The following is a 24,586-nucleotide window of genomic DNA, read 5'->3' as shown; positions in this document are numbered from 1 at the left end:
ACACATGGAAAACAAAGATACATATTATTTTGACATTAATAAAATAGAGCCGCACTTAAGCATACAGTACCTGAGATCCAATTGTATGGGTTATGTAGATGGGGGCAATTATAAATTGCCAGATATTTGATACAGGAAAAAACTTCATTGACTGCCTTCATCCCTATATCAGTGATGATACCAGGATTTTCTACCACATCAGCCAAACCATACTTCACCAGATCTGCATTAGCCATTCTGCCTAGAAAGAGAAATTGATTTAAAAAACAAAAAAAGGTTCTTAAAGTGTCATGGAGTGTTGCCAATTCTTTACTTTAACATCCAGTATGATCAGTCTCTATGATCATCCGGCGTCATCTCTCCATCATCAGGTTCAGGTTCAGGTACAATTTTAGGTTAGGTATTCTGTACGAATGGTAGCCTTTATTTTGCAAAATAAAAATTTATGTTAAAAGTTAAGGGACAGCTAGTAGGAAAAGATTTTCAATTGTTTAGAAAAGGAAAAAAGAAGACAAAGTCTTAAAGCAAAACTGAGGGATAAATTGTACTGGTTTACATTTATGGTGAAGTTTTAGTTTAAGCTTTTAAAAAGAAAAGTAAAATCTTAAAAGTGTAACTCTTTCACTCTATAAGGATAATGTTTTTGGAGTCGGGTGTGGCCATGTGTAGAGAAGAGTACACTTTGAAATTCAGATTCATTTTTAGAACCATGTATAGGTTAGTAAATATGTACCTAACCTCAGAAAGTGGACTTTTAACTCACATATACACCCAACTCTCTCTGCCCTTGGGCTTTAGTGCCTACTGTCTTGTCACAGACTAGGGAGTGGGTTTAGTAAAAGGATCCTCCATTCTAGATTATGCTACAGGAAATCACACCTTATCCCTTGCTTCCTATCATTATTCCTGCCTCCTGCCTGACCTTTGCTCTACAGGATGGTCCACTTGACTATGAGCAATTTGAAGGAAAATGGGACTCTGCCTAGTTAGTTTATAGTTACATTTTCAATGTCCAGCATAATGCTGGGATATTATGATATAGGAACCCAATAAATGTCTCTCATGGTCCTTGCAATCAACTGACATAAAATACAAAGAAAACACTTGCTCTGGACAAGCTGCCCTGCCCTTCAGGGCAGGGATTCATACCTTTAGCCTGGACATGTTTAAAACAACCAGTCTACTCCCAACTCTTCCAGTTTCACTTTCCATACAGTTCATGGTCTCTCTCCTAGAGTCCCTGTTTTTTGTATTTACTGGCATTTCTTGGAGATTTCACCTTAACCAATTCTTCATAATTTTTCTGAGCAATTTTCTTTAGTCTCCTGGTAAAAACTTCTTTCTTGCCCTTTGGACTTAAAATTTGCCTTCTCCCTTATGATCAGGTAGATTTTGAACTGATCCCAGGTAAGGTGTTGTCAGAATAATTGCTACAGCCTAGCATGATAAATCTGTCTTACATTCATTCCTTTGAGACCTGTTCCTGCTCTTAGGGTCTCCTGATCATCACACTCCCTCAAAACTCTGATGACGTCACCTAGTACTCAGATTGTTTCTTTCTGATTCAGCCCAGAGGTCAGCTAAAAGTAAAAGCTATCATTCACTGAATGCTTTCTAAGTGTAAGAGATTGTAATAATAAAATACCATGTTTTCTCATTTGTTAAATGGAGATAAGACCGTTTCCCACTTTTTTATTGGGTGGTTTGAACCCAAGAAATAACTTGCCCTAGGTCCCATGATTAATGAACTTCCATCTCACTCCCTCTTTCCAAAGCCCCAGCCCTAAAGACTACTCTATACTGCTTCTGGATCTGAATGAGTTTTGCACCCCTATCACCTTCACATGAATCTCTGAAATCATGAATCTGTGTAAACAAAGAACCCCTAAGTATTCATCCTTGGATCACTTTTCTTATATTCCCAGTACACAGCATCTACTTTTCAGCACACCCATTTCCCCAATCTGGCACTGTCACTTTTACGATAAGTGTATGGGGACAAAGATGATGTTTCTATTTATATTTTGCCAGAAACTTTGTGACAAAGAATTGCTGCAAGTTTTACCAGGAGCCACCCTAACCTCCTGGAGAGATGCTTCAAAATCTAAGTGGCTGAGAAGCAAGAGATTAAGTGAAAGAGTATAAGCAGTGACCTCTCATTCCTCTCTACATAGTCTGTTAGACACACCTGGCACCTATTTTCATACAGAGAATCCCAGACTGTCTTTGGAGTAATAGAGGAGAGTACGTATACAGGAGAAATGGATGAACTGCAACAAATATGAAGAATGGTTTATAAAAAAAAATCAAAGCTAAGAGACTATTAAATATTAAGGAGACTATGAAACAAGTTACTTTGAAAAACGAGATAATGGTAGTCAAAAGGTAAAGTGTTGGGACTTCCCTGGTGGCAGAGTGGTTAAGAATCCACCTGCCAATGCAGGGGACATGGGTTCGAGTCCTGGCCCGGGAAGATCCCACGTGCCGCGGAGTGACCAAGCCTGTGCGCCACAACTACTGAGCTGCAACTACTGAAGCCTGCATGCCTAGAGCCCGTGCTCTGCAACAAGAGAAGCCACTGCAATGAGAAGCCCACGCACTGCAACGAAGAGTAGCCCCCACTCGCCGCAGCTAGAGAAAGCCCGTGCGCAGCAACAAAGACTCAACGCAGCCCCCAAAAAAGGTAAAGTGTTTTTCTATTGAAAATATGTGTTGAGGGGAAAGAAGCACTATAGGGAAATAGCTGGTTCTAAAGATAATTCTCAAGACATTCTTTCAGTGGACCTAAATGTGGCAATCATGAAAATACAAAATTTGTCAAGTTTTTAGCTTTCGAGAAAAACAAAAAACAAGACAGTAGAAAAAAACACCAATTACCAAGCTAATAATCTTAAGTTACTACATAGATACTATAGAAACAGAATGTTAGCAACTTCACTGAAAACCAGAAAAGCCTGATACCAAATACATTAATTTTATTTGAAATTACTATGCTAGTTTAGCATTTTAAAGCTACGTTGGTAAAAAGCTGATCTTTTCAAAGCTATATAGATTAAAAATGATTCCTGTGTTAAAAAGGCTAGAAAATAATGCTTTGATTTTTTTTAATGCTTCTCCTGTATTGGTGAGAACTGCAACAAAGTAAAAACAAAACAAAAATCCCAACTATTATTGTGACATATATCAGAAATGAAAAGGGACAAACAAGTCATATTGTTTGATCTAGACTAAAAAGAATTAAGCCTTCTTATGTTCTTCTACAATGCAAATTAGATCCAAAGAAAAAATGTCATCTGGTATGACAATGAGAGTTTAAGAAGACTTGTTACAAATTACATGGGTAAGAAACTAATTCTTGCAAAAATAAAAACATGCTGAAGGTGTAAATGTTTTTCCATGTCTGACTAATGTCATGTGGAAAAAAAGTTTGAATAATGAATTGACATGCATTCAAACCCAAAGGAATGAGTTCCCAATTGTAAATACATTCCAGAAAATGCTGTGAACAAGCCTTCCAACAGCAATCATCATTAAACGAATACTGACCATTATGTGCTCACACTATCTGGAAAATCCAGAACCCCCAGTGGGCTTATTACAGAAATGAAGAGCATGGGCAGGGAATGGGACCTCATCAGAGAGGACCATCAAAAGCTTCAAGAAGTGTGGCAGATCAAATTCAACAAATGGAACCAGGGATGACATTCTGTGAAAAAAATGAAGCAGAATGGGAAAGAAACTTGGGGAGCAAAGGGGGGACAATATCAAATGTAAATAAGGATCTTTTTTTGGGTAGACAATCACTACACTTTCTATAATATGCTAAAATCAGAGGCAATATAGAAAGAAAAAAATCACTGACACTTCAAGTTTAAATTTTTTAAGAAGTGAGAGCACCTAAGATTTTAAGCTGTTTTATATTCAAGAAAATAACGGCACATCCCAATTCAGAGTTCACTTTGTCAAGTAAGTTCCTGACAACAATTTTAGGGATTAAATGAGATGATTCTTACTCTGCAGCAAAAACTCATCTACATATCCCAGATGAAGGGTTTCAAACTGGGGGAACTCCAACTCTGCCATCTTCAGGGCAGAAAAGACGCCATCTTTGGTTAGGGAAGGCTGGATCCGAACTTCATGTAACCTATGAACAAAGAGATACATATAAAAGTAAAATGAAAGCCATCAGAATCAAAGGTACTTCCTAATGTAAGGCTCTGAAAGAAGTTTATCTTACTGAAGTGTCAAATGCAAACAACTTTCCCCCCTCCACTAAAAAATATCGGATGTTTCCTTTAAAAGGGTATTTTATAAAGTGCGGACACGCCTTACGTGTACACTGAAGTTACAGTAAATAATAATGAGTTACACTGTTATAATCTTATATCCTTTCTGGTACTTTCTTAAACCTGATTAAGTCAAGGCAAGAATCTGCATTTCTTTAATATCTTTTTTAGGCTAGTATTAAGTCCCATTTAAACAAAGAGTATAGTTCTATAGTAAGTAACAATATTTACTCACTTAAACTTAGATAGAGTTTTGTTGTATTTATATTCTTAATATTCTACTGATGGAAAGTAAGAGTTTTGTTTTTTAATAAATTGAAAAATGGTTAATTCAATTTAAGTATTATAAAAGTAAAAGTAGAGGTAGACTTTTGATATGTAGGAAATAATAAACATGGCATAAAGTGATGTGAAAATAGGTTAAAAATATAAAGATGTTAAAGGTCAGGACTCTGAAAAAGCTGACTTACAACACTGATTTCTGAATAGCAAATATTATCACCAACTAACTAAAACAACTGGGAAAACCATCTGGAGGTTAAAACAATGGCTCCTGAGCCGGCTGCTGACACCAAAGCATCAATGCTGACTTCTGTTGGAGTCTCAGGCACTTCCAGATAATTGACTGCTTTTCTCTGATGAGACCACACCCATTCAAAGCTTGCTAGGTCTGGAGTGCAGCTCAGTTGGTCATCAGTTGTAACAGAAGACTCCCACTAAGTGATAACCTACTGCTATTTAAACAACTCCTTTGTATTTTAAATCTGAAAAAGGCATGCCTCAAACTTCAAACACATATTCCCACTAATTTTTATAAAACAGGAAAAAACATAATTCTAAGACAAAAGAAACAATGGGAAGAGGAAACATACCTACGGGCAGCAGTGATGATGAGGTAACCAAGATCTACTTCAAGTGCATTTTTGCAAGCTCCCAAAACAATAGTGTGCAAATTTCTAAAACCACCTAGTTAAAGGAACAAAAACAATAATTCTTCCATTTGACCACAGCACTGTCAGTAAAGCATTTCTACATACTTTAGATGATAACTGTTTAGGCGTAATCATTTTAGTGCTTGTATATCACATTGTGGTTTTAATTTGCATTTCCCTAATGATTAGTGAAATTTATCCTGTTTTCATGTTTACTGGCCATTTAGATATCCTCTTTTGTGAAATTTTTTCTATTCAAAATGTTTTCCCATTTTTCCTATTGTGTTTTCTGACTTTTTCTTACTAATTTTAGTTCTTTCTGGATACAAGTCCTTTGTCAGCTGTATTGCAAATAGCTTCTCCCACTCTATAGCTTGGCTTTTTACTCTCTTACTCATGCCTTTTGATGAACAAAAAAATCGTTAGCACAGTTTACCAATTTTTTTCTTTATGCTAAGTGTTCTTTGGTATACTATTTAAGAAATCTTTGACTACCAGAGGTCAAGAAGACGTTCTCCTGAGTTTTCTTTTAAAAACTGTATTTTTTACATTTGGATCTATGAATCATCTGGAATTAACTATTGTGTAAGGTATGCTGGCTCCTTAAGTAAAATATAAGGTGGAGTCATTCTTAAACACTTATTAGGGAAGAAAAGTCTCTGCTGCTCTTTTAGGCCCTTTATGCAAACTCTTAGCTTTTGGTACCTCTCTCCAGGTCTTCTAATGAATGACTGCACTGTGGTCTTCTTTTCCTTTCATTTTTTAAGTTTATTTTTTACTTTTTATTTTTACAAGAGGTAAATAAACTGACACCAAGCATTCTTTTCCTTTCTGATTTTACCCTGTTAGCTAGAGCCATGGAATAAAAATTACACTGTTGGGCTTCCCTGGCAGCGCAGTGGTTGAGAGTCCACCTGCCGATGCAGGGGACACGGGTTCGTGACCCGGTCTGGGAGGATCCCACATGCCGTGGAGCGGCTGGGCCCGTGGGCCATGGCCACTGAGCCTGTGCCTCCGGAGCCTGTGCTCCGCAACGGGAGAGGCCACAACAGTGAGAGGCCCACGTACCGCAAAGAAAAAAAAAAAAAAAAAAAAAAAAAAAATTATGCTGTTGATCTTGAGGAAGTCTCCATCCCCTTCACACAATCTAATGACGTGTACTTGTACCAGACTTGATTAACTGACAAAATGCTAAAAATGTACTTACTCATATTTTAACAGTATTAATGAGAATGTCTATTTGTTACCAATGGTACTAGATAATTTTTCATTTATATTTTGGATATTCACAGTTACATTTTCTGATCCCAACTATTAATTATCTATATAGCTAAACTTCTTGGTCTTTTTGTTGCAGTGAGGAGATAATTAACGTGGAGCACGTTATGCTACATATGATCATTTAAAATATAATTATGGGAGCTAGAAAGTAAAATCTTTTTTTCTTTTAAAAGCCAACATCTGATGGATGGACCTAATATCCAACTGTTAAACATGAAAACATTTTATATACTATTAAGTATTAAGCAAATGTTAGATTAACAATACTAGTGCCTAAGTTCTTTTGTAGAACTAAGTTGTCTAAGTCAAAAAACATCTCTTCCCAGCAAAAGGCACTAGGATATCTCTGTTAACATCTCTCAGAAAGAGTCCAAATATAACATGAGTTATTAACTAAGCAATAAGTATTAACAAGCCAGAAAACATGCCTTATCACTCTACTATTTTGAGAAGGTTTAACACTGCATAAAAAGGAAATGAATACTGGCCACACTCATGGTTACTTATTCTTCACTAAATACATCAGACAGAAAATACAATTACTAACAAGCATTTTCTTTTATAAAGACTCAGAAGAGAAGCTAAATAAAAGCTTACTAAATTTTAAACTGATTTTTTAAAATATTTAGTAACTAAAGGAAAATGAATACCTGATCTCCAACTGTCTTCAACTACATGTTGGATAAGACCTCCAAGGAAAGGAACTCGAACCATTTCCAAATGTTCCAAGTTGCGGGCAGAGGCTAAGCCTGTTACTAAAGGGACATATTTCAAGGAGTTTGTGGGTCCTGGAGAAAGACAATTTCAATGGAACAATGTAAATTATAAAGATGATTTTTCAAATCAGCAACTGAAATGAATAACTTATAAATTCTATGTCTGAAAATGACAGCCAAGTGGCTGGCTCTCTGCGATTTATACCTCTCATTGGAAAGAGTATTAGTCTGTTAACCACATACTTATTCAGCATAAGGATTTTTCAGTAACGTTGGAGATTTAGTATTTTTTGTAAACTCCCTGAAGTTTCAATAGTTTTGAGCTCAAAATAAATAAGGGGAAAAGGCAAGTTGAAAATTTGATCCTTCACTCTAACAAACAGCTCAATGACTTAAACATCTCTCTATGTGACCAGTGTTATATTAGGTGTTATGGAAGATTACAAAAGATAGGATCCTATCCATCAAAGAGCTTGCAACTGACGCAAACATAAAACTAACCTGAATAATTATAAAAGAGATAAAACGGCAGAACATATCAGGTACAAAAATAAGATCCGATATACTACATAAAAAAGAAAAAAGAAAGTTTGAAGAACAAAACTTAAAAAATGTATACAAGTGAAGAGGAAGAAGGAAGTGTAAACCGCAGGACAAGGAAACAATAATACGGAAAAACACTCAGGCGAAAGCTGGTATGGCTGTTTGGGAACAGTGAGTAGGCAGGCCTGACAATAAAAGGAGTACCTTAGAAAGGAGTCTGAAATAAGGATATCAAGAGGGGCCCTGGGTATTATGAATTCTGAAGCAGAACAGTTCCCACTTGACACACTAGGGCAACAGAAGTACTGAAGGTTTCAGAACAGAAAAGTAGTATCATAAAAGCAGTGTTTTATGCTTTAAGGTAGATTAGGTCAGACAACTATTTACATGCAGAATGATCAGAAGGCCAGAGACAAAGAAAGTAAAAAAAATTTATTAAAACAATCCTATAAAAAGTGCCTATAAGAAATATGTAGAGACATTTTGACACCTTATTTTTTCTGCTAAGGGTCAAAGAAAAATCATATGTCTACTGTCTTTAAAACAAAAAGTACATTTACCTTCATAAGGTAAGTTACAGACATAAACAGTAATAGCATAATATAATTTCACTTACAAATGTAGCTATGGAGTTTGCTTTAGGACATTTTTAGAATAGTATATGTATAATTCCACAACTATGTACCCTTACCTGCACAGTTCCTCATGACAAAAGTTCGTAAGCTGATGCAAAGAAAATCTTTGAATGGCTGTGGTTTAGTGAGTCTTACCCACTTCATGTAAAGGTGCCTTAGCATTGGGATACAAGGAATTTCAGGAACATTCACCCCTAAAGCATATATACAAAAAAATAAAAAACAAGAAAACCACTAAAAGACTGTATTCTGTGTATAAGTTCAATAGTCTATTTTTCAAGTTAACAATATATCCTTCCTGTATATTTTCATCAGAACAAATTACCTAATTAACACGTAGGAAGATAAGCTTATTTAAAACAGGCTTGTAAAGAACAGTTTAAGAAAACAATAAACAGACTATTATTTCTTTAGAAAAGGCATATGGGAAGATGGAATTTAAAAAGTACTTCTACATTTTATACACACAAGTTTTTCTTGCAACTCTAACTCTTCCAGAGTTACTAGGAATCATACCTGCAGAGGACCATTTCTGGAAGAAAGGGGTTGTAGAGTGGGAGGATAAGTCAGGAGATATGGAAGGAGACAGAGCATGGGTAACTTGAAAATTCTTATGGTACGAAGCAGTTTGAGGAACCTGTCCAAGAGTCTAAACACTGTAGACTAGGGAACAGCCAAGAAGTGACACAATTCTCGGAGAGAAATACAAGGATCCAGGGTGATGGCATTTAAAAAGCAGTAGCTGGCAAAACCAGTTTAATGTAACTTTTAACCTTGAGTCAGTAGAAGCCCTGCTAGCAATAGCAACTAGAGAAAGCAAAATTGGGAGTACTTAAATTGTTGGTTCTTTGAAAGCTAAATTCTGCAGAATGCTCCTACTGTAAGGATTACTCCTTAACCTGGTCCACGCAAAAAAACATAGCTGGCTTTAGTACTGAACTATGCATAAACACTGTACTAACTGAGGATTAGTCCAAAGGAAGAAAAGCAGAAGAAGTGACGTACAGATTAGGACTCAAGATGCAAAACTCACAAAGGTACATTTAGCATCTACCATGATGGTGGTCGCTCCGACTAGGGAACCCAAGGGTAGCAAGGGTGAGACAGATCCAGACAAGACAGTTATAGTCTATGCCCAATCCACATTTTACCCCAAATCCATTCTATAAACAAAAAAGAAACAAAAAACAAAAACACAAAAACCCCAACAACTTTCAAAACTACCCAAACTGCCTATCAAAACGGGATCAGATTGGTTGTGAAATAGTAGTTCTCTCACCTACCTGTCTGCCGCCAACCCCCCACTCCCTGGGGCCCTTTAATGGGAAATCTAAAATTGTATACAAGTCTCACAAGCATTTCTTTTACCATCATCAATCAGCAAAGCCGTTTCTAAAATCCTCATTGTTCCCTTTCAGTGAATATTCAGTTGTATGGCATTTCAAGGAGTCACAAGCAACCCAAGAAACATGTACTTACCAACTAAATGTAAAGTTTGGATTTTGGCTCCTACAGGAATTTTCAGTTTATTTTCAGGAGGAATTGGAAATGCTCCATTACGATTACGAAACTTCCCCAAAATATGAACATGTGGCATGTATGTCCAAATAGATTCTACCAATTCCAAATGAGAAGTTTCCACACCCTACAGAATAATGCCAAAGCAAACACAAGAAAGGCTTTTAATTTAGCATCTAAAGCTTCTATTTCTGTATCATAAGATGCTAAGCATGCAGTGGAACTTAAAAGTTCGTTGTGGATGAAATTTTCATGTGACTGAACATGTTCTATCATTCTTTTAATTTAATATTTCATCAATTAGTTGATGTCAAATGTTCAACCAGGTGCACTCACCACTAAGTTCGGGCATGCCTGCAAAGCTTCCAGAACTCCTGGAATGCTAAAAGCCTCATGGCCCCGTACCCTTCGCCTCTCAAGGTATCTAGGGTGAAGGCCATATAGCTGTTCAACATCTGGCATCTTCTTCAATAGTGTCAGAAAACTGGAATCTGTGAAGCCTAAGAAGTTCACAAGTATTTAGAGCCAAGTTCATCTTTCTGTTGGTCAAAATTTATAGGCACTTGTAATTTTTATCAAAAGTTAAAACAACAACAAAAAAGATTTCCTTTTTAAATTTTCATAAGGCTAACACTACAGCTGAACAAATGGTTAAACAGAAAATATTTCCCTTAGTAACAGAGGAAATGTGTCAGGAACACCACTTATTCTGAGTTGATACTTTACAGCTGAAACTTTTAATTTACTATTTTCTTTTTTGTTGTTGCTCCTGCTTTTAAGGCACATAAATCTTCAACTAAGAACAACACACTTTTAAACCAGATGACTTGGACCTACTTGACTGATGTGAGAGGACGGACAACCTTTCTGGCCACCACCTTCCTCCCCCAAAGGTACTCTCTGGTCCATAAAACCTCTAGGCTCTATAGAGGTCACAACTAAAAAAATAAGTAAGATAGGATCCCCATCTTCAGGAAGCTCACAGTTCTAACCCAAATCCCATCTCAAACTGCGTTCTCTTAGTTACCCATTTCCCAATAATTACTTTATCCTGTGTTTAACTATCATTCCCAGGACATTTTAGACAACTCATTCTTTTGAAAAAGACGGATGCAAGTTAGCTAAGAGAGCATAAGCAATCCAAACTACGAGGATGCTGAACTGACAGAAAACTATTTATCTGAGAGGCCAGCTGTGCTCCACAGTGGGAAACAACCAGATGGGAGGAGAAAGATACAGGTTACTTCCACAGTACAAGTTGCTGGTGCGGTAAGTAAGGAGATAAGTCTCATACTGATGATACTTCATTATCTTACTTTTTGTTTTTAATAGAGGCCACCAGAAAGCTAACTGTCTACTCACTAATGATAAATAAAAATATTAATTTTCAAGAATAAAAATGAAGTCCCAAACCATTAAGTGTTACTACAGTTTTCAAAAGTTGTTCTGCTTGTACAGGGCTAGTCTAGATGCTATGTTAGCTTCAGATTCACAAAAAAATGAAGAGTAAGAAGGGACCTCAAGAGATTACCTGGTCTCTCTAATTATAATAACAGTTCTTATTATTGTCTTATACAGTAACTCTACTAAACGATTCAATGTGTTAATCATTTTACATATCTACTCTCACAACCCAATGAAAAGGTTTATCACCCTATTTAAAAATGTAAAAAATGAATGTGACCTTTGCCAATGTCCATCCTCTCTTGTTGTACATTACACGTTGCCTCTCTCCACCTTCTTTACAGAGATGGTGTGAGAGTCCAAGGAGATCATATATGTAAACCAAAAAGTGCTATATAAAAACCTTATTTAGCATTATTATATAGAGAATCAAGGTATAAACTCCAGAGACCAGACCAAGGTGGCATTAGCAAAGCAGGGTTAGTAAGACTTTATTCTAGGCCATAGAGACTTTGCTTTGACTCTCTTTTATATTTGTTGCAGTGATGGGAAGTCTTGGGCTCACAGGTATTTATCACAGTCTAAAAGAAGCCAGCAATGTGCAGACAAATTCTTCTCTAATTTGATACGGGGCAGAGATTTTAATTGTAAGATTGCACCACATGGGAGCTCTGCTATCCTATCTCTTTATGTAGTGCATTAACCCCATGTCCATATTTCCTACTGGCCTAACCTCCGTTAAAGAAAATCTAATAAAAGAAATGACAGTCCTTTCCACATTGCCCTGATTTTTTCTTTCCTGCTGTCTCTGCAATATGATGAATGCTTTTCCCTTACGATAGTTTCTTTAAAGTATTTGAAGACAAATGTGCTTTGCTTCCCATCAAGCTGTGTTCTAGCCTCAAGTCTCTGCAATGTTCTTCACAAAAAGATATAGTGATAACTCCGGCCAACTGATAAGAGTTATCAGTTGACTGATGACCCTCTTGAAAGCTTATGCAGCACCCCAAACTGTACAATATCTCAGTATTTCAGAGGCAGTCTGTTCTGTTCCACACAATAGAACAGAAGAAGACAATTATCTCCTCAGCCCTTCACTTCTATTAAGGACCCCTCCCCTTTGCCCAGCACCACAGCTTAATCACATTTTCAAAATATCAGGATCTGAATATTGTTGATGAAAGGTAGTTTAAAAAGATATTCAAAATTGCTAAACAACATTAACTAAAGCAGAATAATTAACAGATTGGTGTTAACTGAAAAGAAGCCTGATTAGCCCTTAATATTATTTCTCCCCTTTGAGGTGTGCTCTGCTTAACTAAAGTTATGAACTTTCTTTTCTGGTGGTCTCCTTACCTGAGGTCCATTTGTTGTGGTTAGGGTACTAACTTTGAGTTCTTCACACGCAAGGCCAATGCATTATTTGAGAAATCTCCAAGACCTAGCACAGGCCTTTTAAAAGTGCTAAAGAAATGAAAGTTCCAGAAGTGCAATTTCTGTGACCTACAACTAGAGCAGCTTTACAAAAATTGATAAATATCTGTTTAACCAGAGGGTGCATGAAAATCTGCATCATGGAAGAAAGGACACTTTGTCAAATGTGATAGACATATACTTAGCTAATCAAAGTCTCAATATGTATTTTCCAATCATATATTTGTGGAATAGACTGATGTAGTTTCTTAAGGAGTAGGAAATGAAAACAGACCACTAAAACAGTAAAGCCTCAGGCAAAACTCATTTCATCAACCTAAACTAACCTAAAAAATTTAGATAAAATCCTGCCTCCCTACCTACAAGGTGCCTAGATTGCCTATCCCAAAGTAACAAGTAGCTTTTCATGGGAACGTTAGTAGTTTCCAGTGGGGCTCCACTGTACATTACAGGCTAAATTTACTTACCACTCGGCATGTATTCCCACCATCGCCCTGCACAAAGATCCACTACCCTCACAACTCTCAGATACAGGGTGACTGCTTCCTTTAGCTTCCGGGAAAGACATTCCATACACATGATATCCTGCAGAGGGAGGTACCTTTGTAAGAGAAAGAAACTCATATTTATCAAGTGGGTAAGTACTTCATCTCACTGACAGGTTACTTTTTCCTTCCTCCATTCTCCTGCCCCTCAAATAAAATAAGACTGTAGTAATATTCACCGAGTTTTAAGATTAACATGCATACATACCTTTTTACTAAAAAAAAAAAAAAAAAATCAGCAAATACTCAAGCATCCAAATAAAGTGTGGAGCTCCCTCCACAGAGCATGTGATAAATCCTGCCTTTTTCCTTTTGATTTTAAGGACAAAGAAAATCTCAAAAAAAAAAAAAAAAAAAGGAAGGATAAAAAAATCTCAGTACATTTCAAGGTATAGTGATAAGGGAATGTACAAAAGATCAGAGAACTGATCAATTTGAACAAATATGTATACTAAGTTTATAGTGTACATTTTCCCCTAGATCTTTTACCTTTTAATCACATACTCTAATAAAAGTATTGCATAAGCATTAAGTGAAAAACACTCATCTGAATTACAATTTCCTTTTTTCCGACCTCCCCTGTTATCTCTTCCTTCATGAAGCTTTTCAACTAACCTCTACTTTTGTTGTTTCCAGTAATACCAATATATATATCTCTCTCTCAACAGACCTAGGTTAATTAAAAAAAAAAAAAAGGCAAAAGCTACCCTTTATTGAGCTGGTATTGTGTCACAGACACTGTACTACAGTCACTGTTTCACAACTTTTACAAGCTAGGTTCTTTTCCTGTTTGCAACACAGCCCTCCCCCAATCCTTTTTCTTCCCTTCTCTGTTCTGCTGTGTTCCCCACCCCTCTGACTATGAGGTGACTTTGGCCAACGGAAGGCAGGGCAAAGGCTTTCTGCTATTGCTAGTCCCCTAGCTGAATGAATCTTCAGCATCTCTTCCTGTTCCCTTAACCCTACCTACACCTCTCTGAATGATCCCTTCATTAAGTTATCTTCAAATTCCAGCCGAGGGTATCTTGTTTCCTGATACAACTCTCATTGATATAGTAGGTGCTATTGTTACTCCACTTTACAAGTGGTGAAATTGGCTCAGAAAAGTTAACCAGAAAAAAGTCAACAGCTAAATAATTTGAGAGAGGAAGAGCAAGGATGTCAACAGTTGGGTCTATTTCCTAAAAATTAAGCTAATTCTAAAGGAAAGTCCAGGTATACCTGCTGAATATTTCTCTGCTCTATTTTTTTTCTACCTCTGGCCCCTCTGCATTCTCTTTTATAACTATTCAAATAAAGAGAATAAAATAAAGTCAAATTCTCTACCAAAAAAGCATTATTGCCAACTTAATTTACAGTTTCCATAACTTAGATATGAGGATACTTTTCAGAAACTATATAACTATACACTTTATAAACAATGAAAAACTGAATTTGTTTTCTAAATCAAGTTTTGCCACTAAAACTTTTTTCCACAAATCACTGATTTTTATCCAAAGTATTTGCCTGAGTTAATATTACACTCCCTTGAAATACAAACATCAGTAATCTTATGGAGATTATCTTATATTTGCCCTCAGAAAAAGAATGTATTTTTACTCCACAGATACATAGTCAAAAAGCTGGAGTTCAAAACGCAGATCAAACATATTTTCGAAAAGATGTGTTTAACATGGCAGGTACAGCAAAGATTAAGTTTCTTTTAAGGAAGCCATGGTTTCTCTTGTTTCATGAAAACATGCTAAATGGTTATTACAGGACTACAAAATGAGTCCTCAGATAAAAACTTTAGAAGCCTAAAAATAAATGTTTATTTTTAGAATACCATATTCAAGTACTCAGCTTAGTTCACAGTTCTCCTTACATTCTGCCAATTTGCTGCATGTTTTTTTCATTATAACCAGGGTAACGTCCTTCTATTTGATTCCACTCCTTCTACTGTTATATTCTGTTCGAACCGCAAAATCAAATCCACTCTCAATTTAAAATATGATCAAATTTGTTCATAATATGCCCTACCATTAGTCAACAAACATCTAACACACATCCCTAGAAACAATTTTACCTATGCTTTCCTCTAGTATTTTAATAGCTTCATTGTTTAATTCACTGATACATTTAGAATATAGTTGTCAGATATGAGAGAGAGAACATGCTTTTATTATTTTCTTCAAATGTTTTTCGGTTGTGACATCATCACTGAGTAATCCACTCAGCTTTTCCTCACTGATGTGAATACCAAGTTTATCATAAACTAGATCCCCACGTATATTTGAATCTACATATGGAGCCTATATATGGAGTTTGTTTTACCCAACTGTCTGGCTATCTTCTCCCGTACCAAATCTTTAATTATTGTGTATTTTAGAATACATTTGAACATCTAGTAGGGTTAGACTCTTTTTCTGAAAAATTTTGGCTACAGAATTTTTCCTGCCCGATGAACTTTAGTATTATCCTGTTATGTTAAAAAAAGAAGTCTATTAGTTTAATTGGGCCTTCTATTCCCAGATAGAACTGAACAAAAACTATACTGTGTCACATAATAACAAACTGCAGAAGATAAAGACTAATACAAATTTATACTGGAAAAGAAAAATAAAGTGCCCATAGTTCCCTAAAATAACTCTGCTATCACGATTTTAAAACTTCTTAATCTGCAAATATTCAGTAATTTTTTAAAAATTCAAAACTTTTCTAGGAACTTCAAATATGGAAATCTCCCCTAGGTAAATAATCTAAAATAATGGAAAATTCAGATGCTTAGATAAATTAGTTGCATTATATAAGAGAAAAATTAGAAACAACAGAGACAAAAGAATACAAGAAAAGGTAATTATCATTCATAGTCAGTGGAATAGAAAGCAGTGACTAAAATGATAATTATGAAGACCATGCAGCAATATGAAAAAAGGCAAACACAATATAACCATTAACACTTACCAAGTGTTTATGCCATGCAGTGTATTGAGTGCTTTAAAAGCATTATCTCATTGAATCCTTATAATAACATCTTTATATCTATCACTGGTCCAGAGATAGTAAATGAGAGACTCAGGATCAAACTCTGGTCTCTCATTCCAGAGACAAAGTATATTAGGATGCGTTTATTTGAGTGGATAATGAAAGAAGAGAGCAGGAGAAACTATAATGAAAGGGTTTCATTGGTTGTTTTTTTGGTTTTGTCTCTGGTTTCTTTAACAATTGTTATAATACAGTTTAGATAAAAATATAATTTTAGGGCTTCCCTGGTGGCGCAGTGGTTGAGAGTCCGCCTGCCGATGCAGGGGACATGGGTTCGTGCCCCGGTCCGGGAAGATCCCACATGCCGCAGAGCGGCTGGGCCCGTAAACCATGGCCGCTGAGCCTGCGCGTCCAGAACCTGTGCTCCGCAGCGGGAGAGGCCACAACAGTGAGAGACCCGCATATGGCAAAAAAAAAAAAAAAAAAAAAAAAAAATTTATATATATATATATATATATATATATATATAGTTTTAAAAAAGGATTTTGAAAAAAATTTACCTCAAAACAACTTTAATGTGTGCACTGCATATACCAATGATGGGTATTATTTCACAAAACTTTTTTCATTTCCTTTCGTTTATGTGCACACAGAGCAAAAGTGTTTCTCACTGTGGACTGTAATCCAAAAGTCAGAAACACTGCCTTATATCATACACACAAGGTACTGTAATAATAAAAGTCAACAAATCTATCAGTCAGTAAGAATTCCAAGAAGCCTGGAATGTTAACACAGTCTAGATAATGGCTGCCCAATAAAACTTTCTCCAATAAAGGAAATATTCTCTATCTTCACTGTCTGTACTGTCCTATACTGTAGCCACTAGCCATACTGGATCTTTAATTTAATTTAATTTAAATGCCACATGTGGCTAGTGACTACCACATTGGACAGCATAGCTCTAGCATTTGCTCCTACATACTATACATTCCATGTAGGTTAAAATCAACCAAACAAAATCTTACCTAAAAATATGGCAAAGCACTTCATGTGAAAGTTGATTCATATAGTCCTTTGTTTCATCTGATATTGTCTCTTCAGGAATATCATTGTTCATGAGACACGTTTTAACACTTTTCTTTCGTGGACCCATTGCTGCGTTATCTCCAGTATCAAAGAGCAAATCTCTCCTTTTGGTTACTTGAGTTCAAAGACCTGAAAGCAAGCAGTGATTAGAATAGACTAAAACACACGAAACCCAGATGCAGAAATTATCTTGGTAAAACAATGTTTATTTTAGAATACAGACACACAAAGGTAGTGCTATTACAATGGTACAGACTACATTCAAATTAATAAAAATACTACACGAAAAGGCACAGAACATCTTTTTTCTGAACAGCAGTAGAGATAAAAATGCATTACTTAGAATGAGCAAAAATCCAAGGAATCAGGAGTCCTGGATTCTATTCGTACTCTGTTGCTTCCTAGCTAATTCACTCAATTTCTCCAAGCATCAAATTCCTCATATGTAAGATAAGATTAAACTAGACAAACAAAACCCTTTCCAACTCCAGGCGCTTGTGATTCTAGGACTGCCCCAACACAGCAGAAAGGAGAAGACTCTTGGATTCTAGTCCTGGATCTGCCACAAACTACTTCTATGAACTTGAATCACCTTTTAAATTCTTCCTTCTCCCACCTATAAAGTGAGGGGATCAGATTTCACTGGTGGGTCACATATCCCTTTACGAATTTGATAAAAAAAAAAAAAAACTATTAACCTTCTCCACAAAAAGCAATAACCAAAAAAACTACTTAATTTTACATGCAATTTCAGAGGAAGAATAAAACAACCCTTCTCCCTCACCCTCTCCCATAAGTATTAAGGAGCAGAGGTTAATTCACTTATGTATCAGATGTATGTTTTGTTTGTTTTTAAAATAAGCTTTAGTGAGGAAGGAAGAAGAGAAAGGAAGAGGAACGGAGTGGGGGAAATAACATAGAAGTCAGATGAGCGAACTTCTGCCCAGAGGTTTGTTTTATTTTGCAGATCAGGTTAAGAGGGAACTATGTGAAAACAGTGTCCTTTAAACAGCATTATCAATTATCTCTGGTAAAATTCGGGAAACTTATCTGGATTCAAAGTGAGAGAACTGTAGAGTTCAGAGCTTAATCATGCTACAGTGATGCAAATAACTGCTGTCGCAAATCTGTCAATCTCTGGATTAAAGTGTTTGCTCCCTTTTATGCACCAATGCTTTTTCTTTATTATAATCTGTTACTATCAAAAGTTTCTAAAGTGGACCCCATGCTTCCATTTTCTTACAGAGTTGCAATAAAAGTGTAATCTTTTCTTGATGACCTGAGGTTATCATTTGAATACACATTATATTCTGCAATATAGTCTCAAGGACTCCTGAACTATATGGAGTTTCTGAGGTTCCTTTGCTTCAGCAGCATATGGGAGCAAACTACAAGGCTAAGTGAATTCTTTTATTTCTTGTGTGTGTGTGTGTGTGTGTGTGTGTGTGTTTTCTGGTCTCTTCTCCCCTCACTGAAAGGTTATGCACTGTGACTTCTGACAGGTGTCAGCATGCTTGCTTCTCCCTGCACTCCACCCAAACACACACACACACCTCTAATTTGCTGCTTCTAATCAGCTATGGCCTGGGAAACCAAAGAAATAAGTTTTTAGAATTGTGTATGGATTAATATCAACAGGCAGTTAGTAGTATGGACTTAAGGAATTCTGCAAAGAGTAGGTACATGAGCTACATGTACATGAGTTCACTGAATTTGTTTTTAAAGAAATTTAATACACATGATCAAACAGAAACCAAATCAGCCTACAAGAAATCCTAGTTTGCAGAGGATAAAATCTTTCCAACCTGACCAAGCCACCTTTCCAATCTCATCTTTCACTTCTTATCACTTGCTCACTCCAGCCACACCAGTATCCCAGTTCATCCATTTGTTTAACATTCATCTTTTATTCCTAGTAAGCTATTAAATCTAATGTCCTTCCCTTCCTTCTTTTTTTTGGCCTGGAAAACCACTATTCTGCCTTCAAAATCTAGTTAAACGTTAAGTCCTCTGAAAAAACGTCTCCTACTAAACTCCTCTTCTGAGCTCCCTGTGAGACTTAACTAACATTAGCTTCTCCCATAGCAACTTGGATAGTATTATATTGATCATGTCTCTGCCAGGAAAAGGAAGAGAATCTCAATCTCCTGCCACTGGGTGATAACAAATCACACGTCTGATGTGTGAATATCCATCAGTCTTTCCATTATTCCATATGTGCCCAGTAGCTGCAAGGCTGCTAAGAACCATTTCACGCTCCTATTTTTGCCACCACAGCACTCAGTGATCTCAGAAACAAGCCTGTAACCCTGGCAAAAATGCAATCATACTTTACTCCAATAGGAACACATAACAATTAGCTACACTGAGGCATTCAAATACGCTGACAAGGCTATAAACCAGTACAGACCAATCCAACCATGGATTAATTCTCCAGCTATGTTATTTAGCACATGCTTCACCTTTTACACCCTCACCTTTGACAACTCTAACCGTTCATGGATACCACGTTCTTGATTTCATCCTCTAAGTGAAAATCCTTCTTGGCCCTTCCCCCTTCTTTTCCTTCAGCAAATCCACACCACTTAATAATTTCCACCCTCATCTTATGACTCCACCTTTTATTGCTCCTTATTTTGCAATACTGTGGTTTTGTGTGAATCAGATTTAGTAGCTCCAGTGCACAACATACACTTGAAATTTTAAACCAATAGATTGCACCTTAAATATCACTGAGTTTATATAAAGTTCCCTTGTTTAGAACTTACAAAAATATTTACTCACAGATATGACATTATACAACATTATAGAGAGGTTAGGTTAAGTCTCCAGCAAGCCCACAAAGATCCATTTAACCTACTATGCATTAACACTACTACCAAAGGGCCTAAATTAAGAGGACTACAACAAAAATTTAGGTGAAATTGTAACATAGTTCCCATATCACATCTAGAACTGAAAACTTGATCACAGAGCTATTTATTTGGCAGCAGGTGGAGTAGTGACTCCCCTGCTACAAGGCTTCGGTGGGAAAGGGACTTGTGGAGATGAACGTTGGGGTAAAGGATAAGACCGCCATCTTCCATCTAGGGGCTTTAACAGTTCAGGACCCATAGCTGGAGGAAATTCCTCAGTCCTCTCCAGTCCAAGTAGGTGCCCCTGGCAATATTAAGGAGATAAAAGGCTCATTCAAGGACTCAATTATTTGCCCTCACCACCATTCAAACTCTACTTAAAAAAACAAACAACAACAAAAAAACCCCACACAACTGTTTCAACTAAAGCTGGCTTCATCATCACTTAAGTGAAATACATGACTGGACTAGGCTGAGAGCATTTCATCCCAGGCACTGAGTACAGAGGCCTGGTATCCCTGTTTGAAAAGAAAACACCATGAAAGACGGAGACCTAGTGATGACAGAGTCTCTTTTATACGTGCATGTTCTCTCTCAATTGCTTGTCTTTTAGTGGGATGAGGGATAAAAGCAGGTGAGAATAGAAAACTGCCATGACTGGTCTTCTGTGTCTTGGTTTCTTCCTACCCCTATCTCCAAAATATCACCACTCACCACTTGAGAAACTCAATAAGGTAGAGAAGGTCCAAAGCAGCAGCAAGTAGAGGAAAAGAGGGAATTCCAGTTATCAACAGTAGATAAAGATGACACATAGGAACGGGCCTAGCAGAGGAGTTATGGAGGGTAAGGGAGAGGTGAGTATAAATAACAAGTGGGTATAAATATGCAGAGACTACATTTTGCAGCACTAGGTGTCATTTTTTAGGGTCAGCAAGTTCTGGCGGCTGAGATTCTAAACCTCAAAGAAATATCATTTTGAATCCCAGAAAGTTAAAAGGTGAAGAGTCCTTCACAGACTTAAAGGGTCACACAGTTCTTAATTTTTTGTGGGTCACAAACCCATCTGAGACTATATGAAAGCTGTACATCCCCCCAAGACAAAAACAAAACACACCCAGACTCATATATAATTTCAGGGGCTTCACAGAGACATGGAAGCTCATCCAGAGGACCCTATCCAAGGCTGGTCCCTCAATTTTTAGATGGACAAACAGAACCACAGGGTATAAGTCACTTGCCAAGGGCTTATATTAAGTGTCAGAGTTCAGGCTGGGATTCAGATTTCTCAGCCTACACTATACAACCTGTCATCAAGTCAATCCTTTGCAGCTCGGCTGGCTGCCTACATTCCAGAGCTATGCCCCAGTGCTTGGAGATGCACTTCTCGATGCTCTGATAGAACTGCTGCTGACCACACCCTCCTTCACAAATTAGAGCTTGTGGTCCATCTAATTTGGCTCACACACAGTAGCCTACAGCAGCCCTGGGTCTCCTACAGTCATCCTGTGGCTGGCTGTTTAGCAGACCTTAGCCACAGGAAGCATCACTTTTGTCCTAGTGGCCCAAGTATGTTCTAAGTAGTAAGCCTGAATTGTTTCTGAGCATTCTTTAAACTTGAGAAACCCAACAAGGTAAGGAAGGTCCTTCTCATTAACACATAGGTGTGCTCCTCTCCTTGCAACCTGCCGGTTCAAATCTCCTCCTATCCCAAACTAGACTACACTATCCTCTACTAAGTTAATTCATTCTGGTTGCTCCCAGATTTATCCCTATCTTTTAAACCTTAACCCTCCAGGCTACTTCAACCTCTTGTTGAGGAGCACCAACATTTCCTTGCTTGCAAAAATCATTTTCCTTTTTATTCTCTACTTTCATTATAGAGGTTTTAACATGTATTGTACACAATTCTGACAATCGTTGATACCTATAAAAGTCCTATATAAACCTACTCTTTTAGTCCCTACGCACAACTTAGAAATCTTCTTACACCTGTTCCATCTTGTCAACATCCTCTTTCATCCCTGTCTTATTCTTCTAATTACTCTCTTACTCAGATCACACTGGACCCTCCAAGGTACGTGTTTGTCTCTTACTAACATACTTTATAGGGCAGCGATAAACCGACTTACCTTACAACTAATGAGAAAACTTAGGGACCTCTTCTTTTATGAAACTTTCACAATGCTGAATCAATTTCCCCATTCTGTATCTAATTAATAGCAATTTTTTAAAAAGGAGTTTCTCCAGAGAATTGTTATTTTCTATCTATTCATCAGTCCATCCAACCAACCACTCACTCGACTACTTTTTTATTGCCTATTAGGTGCTAGGTGGTGACAAAGTCTTTCCTCCCATGAAGCTTACAGTCTCACAGTAGAGACAGATTCTACCAACAGTTTCTGACAACTCAGCCACTTCAATTACTATAACTTAAATTCCCCTTCATTAACCTCACCAAAAATATCTCTCTCCCATTTAAAACTTCCCAATGTCTTCAATCATCCTATCTGGTCAAGGGCTCCCCTGCCCTTCAGGTTTCTAACACCCTTCTTCAGTTTCTATTGGCTTCAGCTTGCTCATATCAATGTAATATTGCATGTCAATTTGACACCATTCCTCATCATAGATCTTCTATGTCTACTTCCTAGAACAGTCTCTCTTGCCTAAAGAAATGCCGCACCACATCCACCAAGCTGGTCAGATAAAAAACAAATAAGAAAACAGAATTATAGTACTGAAAATGTCCAGGAGTCATCCAGTCCAATCTTTCATTTTCCAAGATAAGGAAAGTAAGAACCAGAGAGGTAAGCTGCCTTGCCCAAAGTCACAAACCCAGAAAGTACCAATACCAGTGCTGAAACAAGGATCCATGTCTTTAACTCTAGTTCAAGTTCAATTTTATTTCACTATGTCACTTTTCCTTACTGTAATCTAGCTTTTCCTTCTTCTCCCATTGTGTATCTTTTTTTAACTAAAGTGTGTACTTCCAGGCACACAGTCATTTAAACAAACACACAAGTCTATATTCTTTACCCAAAGAGGACATAAGAATCACAGCATCACAAATTTTAAAGAGAAAGAACCTTAGTGATAACCTAGACCAGTAATTGTCAAAAAAAGTTAAAAATTACAAGCACAGATTTTTCAATCTATATGGCTACATAATATGTACTCTCCACACCTCACCTCTTCCCTCCCCCAGAAAATCATGGCTTTATGGAGCCATTATTTTATTCTTCATTCGTGCAGACTATGGGAAAGGGGATTAAGAACCTGTGACCTAATCTAACTTATTCGTTTGTCAGATGAGAAATCTCCAGTCCAGAAATAGGATGGTAATCCAGCAATTTAATAGCAGTTTTAAGATAAAAAACAAAGGTTTCCTATGTTTCACATTTGCGTGTTTTACACTGCTGGTATAGGTTTCTAAAACAAAGTCTTCAGGACAGAGCTTTCCACTACACAGGAAACATAGGAACCTTACGAAGTGCCAGTTGCCCTTGGCCGATTTGGCGTCTGGAAAGAAACATGGTAGACACCTCTGATAAGTCATCCTGGCTACACAAAATGCAGGGAAGAGATGCTTTTCTGGCCTGTCTCTAAGGTAAGATTCCTTGAAAGGGAGTTGAGAACCTGATTTTAGAGCTAGGAGGGGGATCAGAAGCATCCAACACCTTCGTTTTACAGATACGTAAACCGTGGCACAGAGAGGGTAACGGACCTGGGCAAGGTCAGAGAGTGAGTCGGTGGACGAGGTAAGTCTAGAACTCCGGGCTCCCGATCCCTTAGCTGGCCGCCTCTCAAAGATGTATTCACTGCGTCCTGCTCAGAACATCTCCTCAGTAAGCTGACTACAGTCCTTAACACACGGGCTTAAACACTGACTTAACGTTAAAATCGTGGAACTTCTGACGCCCAGAGTGGGATGGGGTCCCAGAAGTTGGCCAGGCCAAAAGTCCCCATTTTGTTGAGAAAATCAAGACTCAGGGAGGGTTCTGTATCCTGGGATCTTGGACCAGATTCAGGCAAGGTGGCAAACCCTGTCACCAGGGCCTAGAAGGCCAAGAACCACAAACCCAATCCCGGCTCTTCGGGGAGCTCTAGGCCCGAAAGGGGCCGAAGACATAGAGCCCGAGCGGTCGGGGGCCGCAGAGCCCCATCCAGCCGCCTCCACCCGCCGCACGCACCCCGGGCTCTGCAGTCCGCCGCCCGCCCCCAGCCCACCCGGCCGCCGCCTCACCTACGCCAGCCCTCCGTTTGTTGTAGTGGTGGAGGGAGGGAGAAACGCAACATACACTTCCCGCGGCCCCCACCGCCGGGGCGCTTCCGCTTCCGCCGCCCCTCGGGCACTTCCGGAGTGTTGGTATCCCGGGCTGGGCCCGCTCCC

The 24,586-nt window shown here is 37.7% G+C and overlaps 1 protein-coding gene across 7 annotated transcripts in view; it reads right to left on the bottom strand.

The window, feature by feature from the left end:
- The window catches only part of FBXO38 (F-box protein 38), a 54,849-nt gene extending 30,267 nt beyond the window's left edge, over nucleotides 1-24,582 (bottom strand). For 5 of the 7 annotated variants that reach the window (XM_079916521.1, XM_079916524.1, XM_079916526.1 and 2 more), the window contains exons 1-10: nucleotides 24,440-24,582; nucleotides 17,284-17,473; nucleotides 13,217-13,350; nucleotides 10,248-10,411; nucleotides 9,873-10,038; nucleotides 8,450-8,587; nucleotides 7,150-7,287; nucleotides 5,159-5,252; nucleotides 4,014-4,144; nucleotides 71-241 (exon numbers count right to left, since the gene is read on the bottom strand). In XM_079916521.1, coding sequence (XP_079772647.1) covers nucleotides 71-241; nucleotides 4,014-4,144; nucleotides 5,159-5,252; nucleotides 7,150-7,287; nucleotides 8,450-8,587; nucleotides 9,873-10,038; nucleotides 10,248-10,411; nucleotides 13,217-13,350; nucleotides 17,284-17,411 — 1,264 coding nt within the window. In that variant the 5' untranslated portion in view covers nucleotides 17,412-17,473; nucleotides 24,440-24,582. Of the gene's footprint in view, nucleotides 1-70; nucleotides 242-3,546; nucleotides 3,980-4,013; nucleotides 4,145-5,158; nucleotides 5,253-7,149; nucleotides 7,288-8,449; nucleotides 8,588-9,872; nucleotides 10,039-10,247; nucleotides 10,412-13,216; nucleotides 13,351-17,283; nucleotides 17,474-23,920; nucleotides 24,368-24,439 lie in introns of those variants that run through there. The other 2 variants (XM_079916522.1, XM_079916527.1) reach the window with 2 other exon arrangements.
- Between the last annotated feature and the right edge of the window lie 4 nt (nucleotides 24,583-24,586).

This window comes from Stenella coeruleoalba (assembly GCF_951394435.1).
Source record: "Stenella coeruleoalba genome assembly, chromosome: 3".
Classification (NCBI taxonomy): domain Eukaryota; kingdom Metazoa; phylum Chordata; class Mammalia; order Artiodactyla; family Delphinidae; genus Stenella; species Stenella coeruleoalba.
Note: the sequence above shows the minus strand (reverse complement) of the source record. Positions and strands in the feature narration are given on the sequence as shown.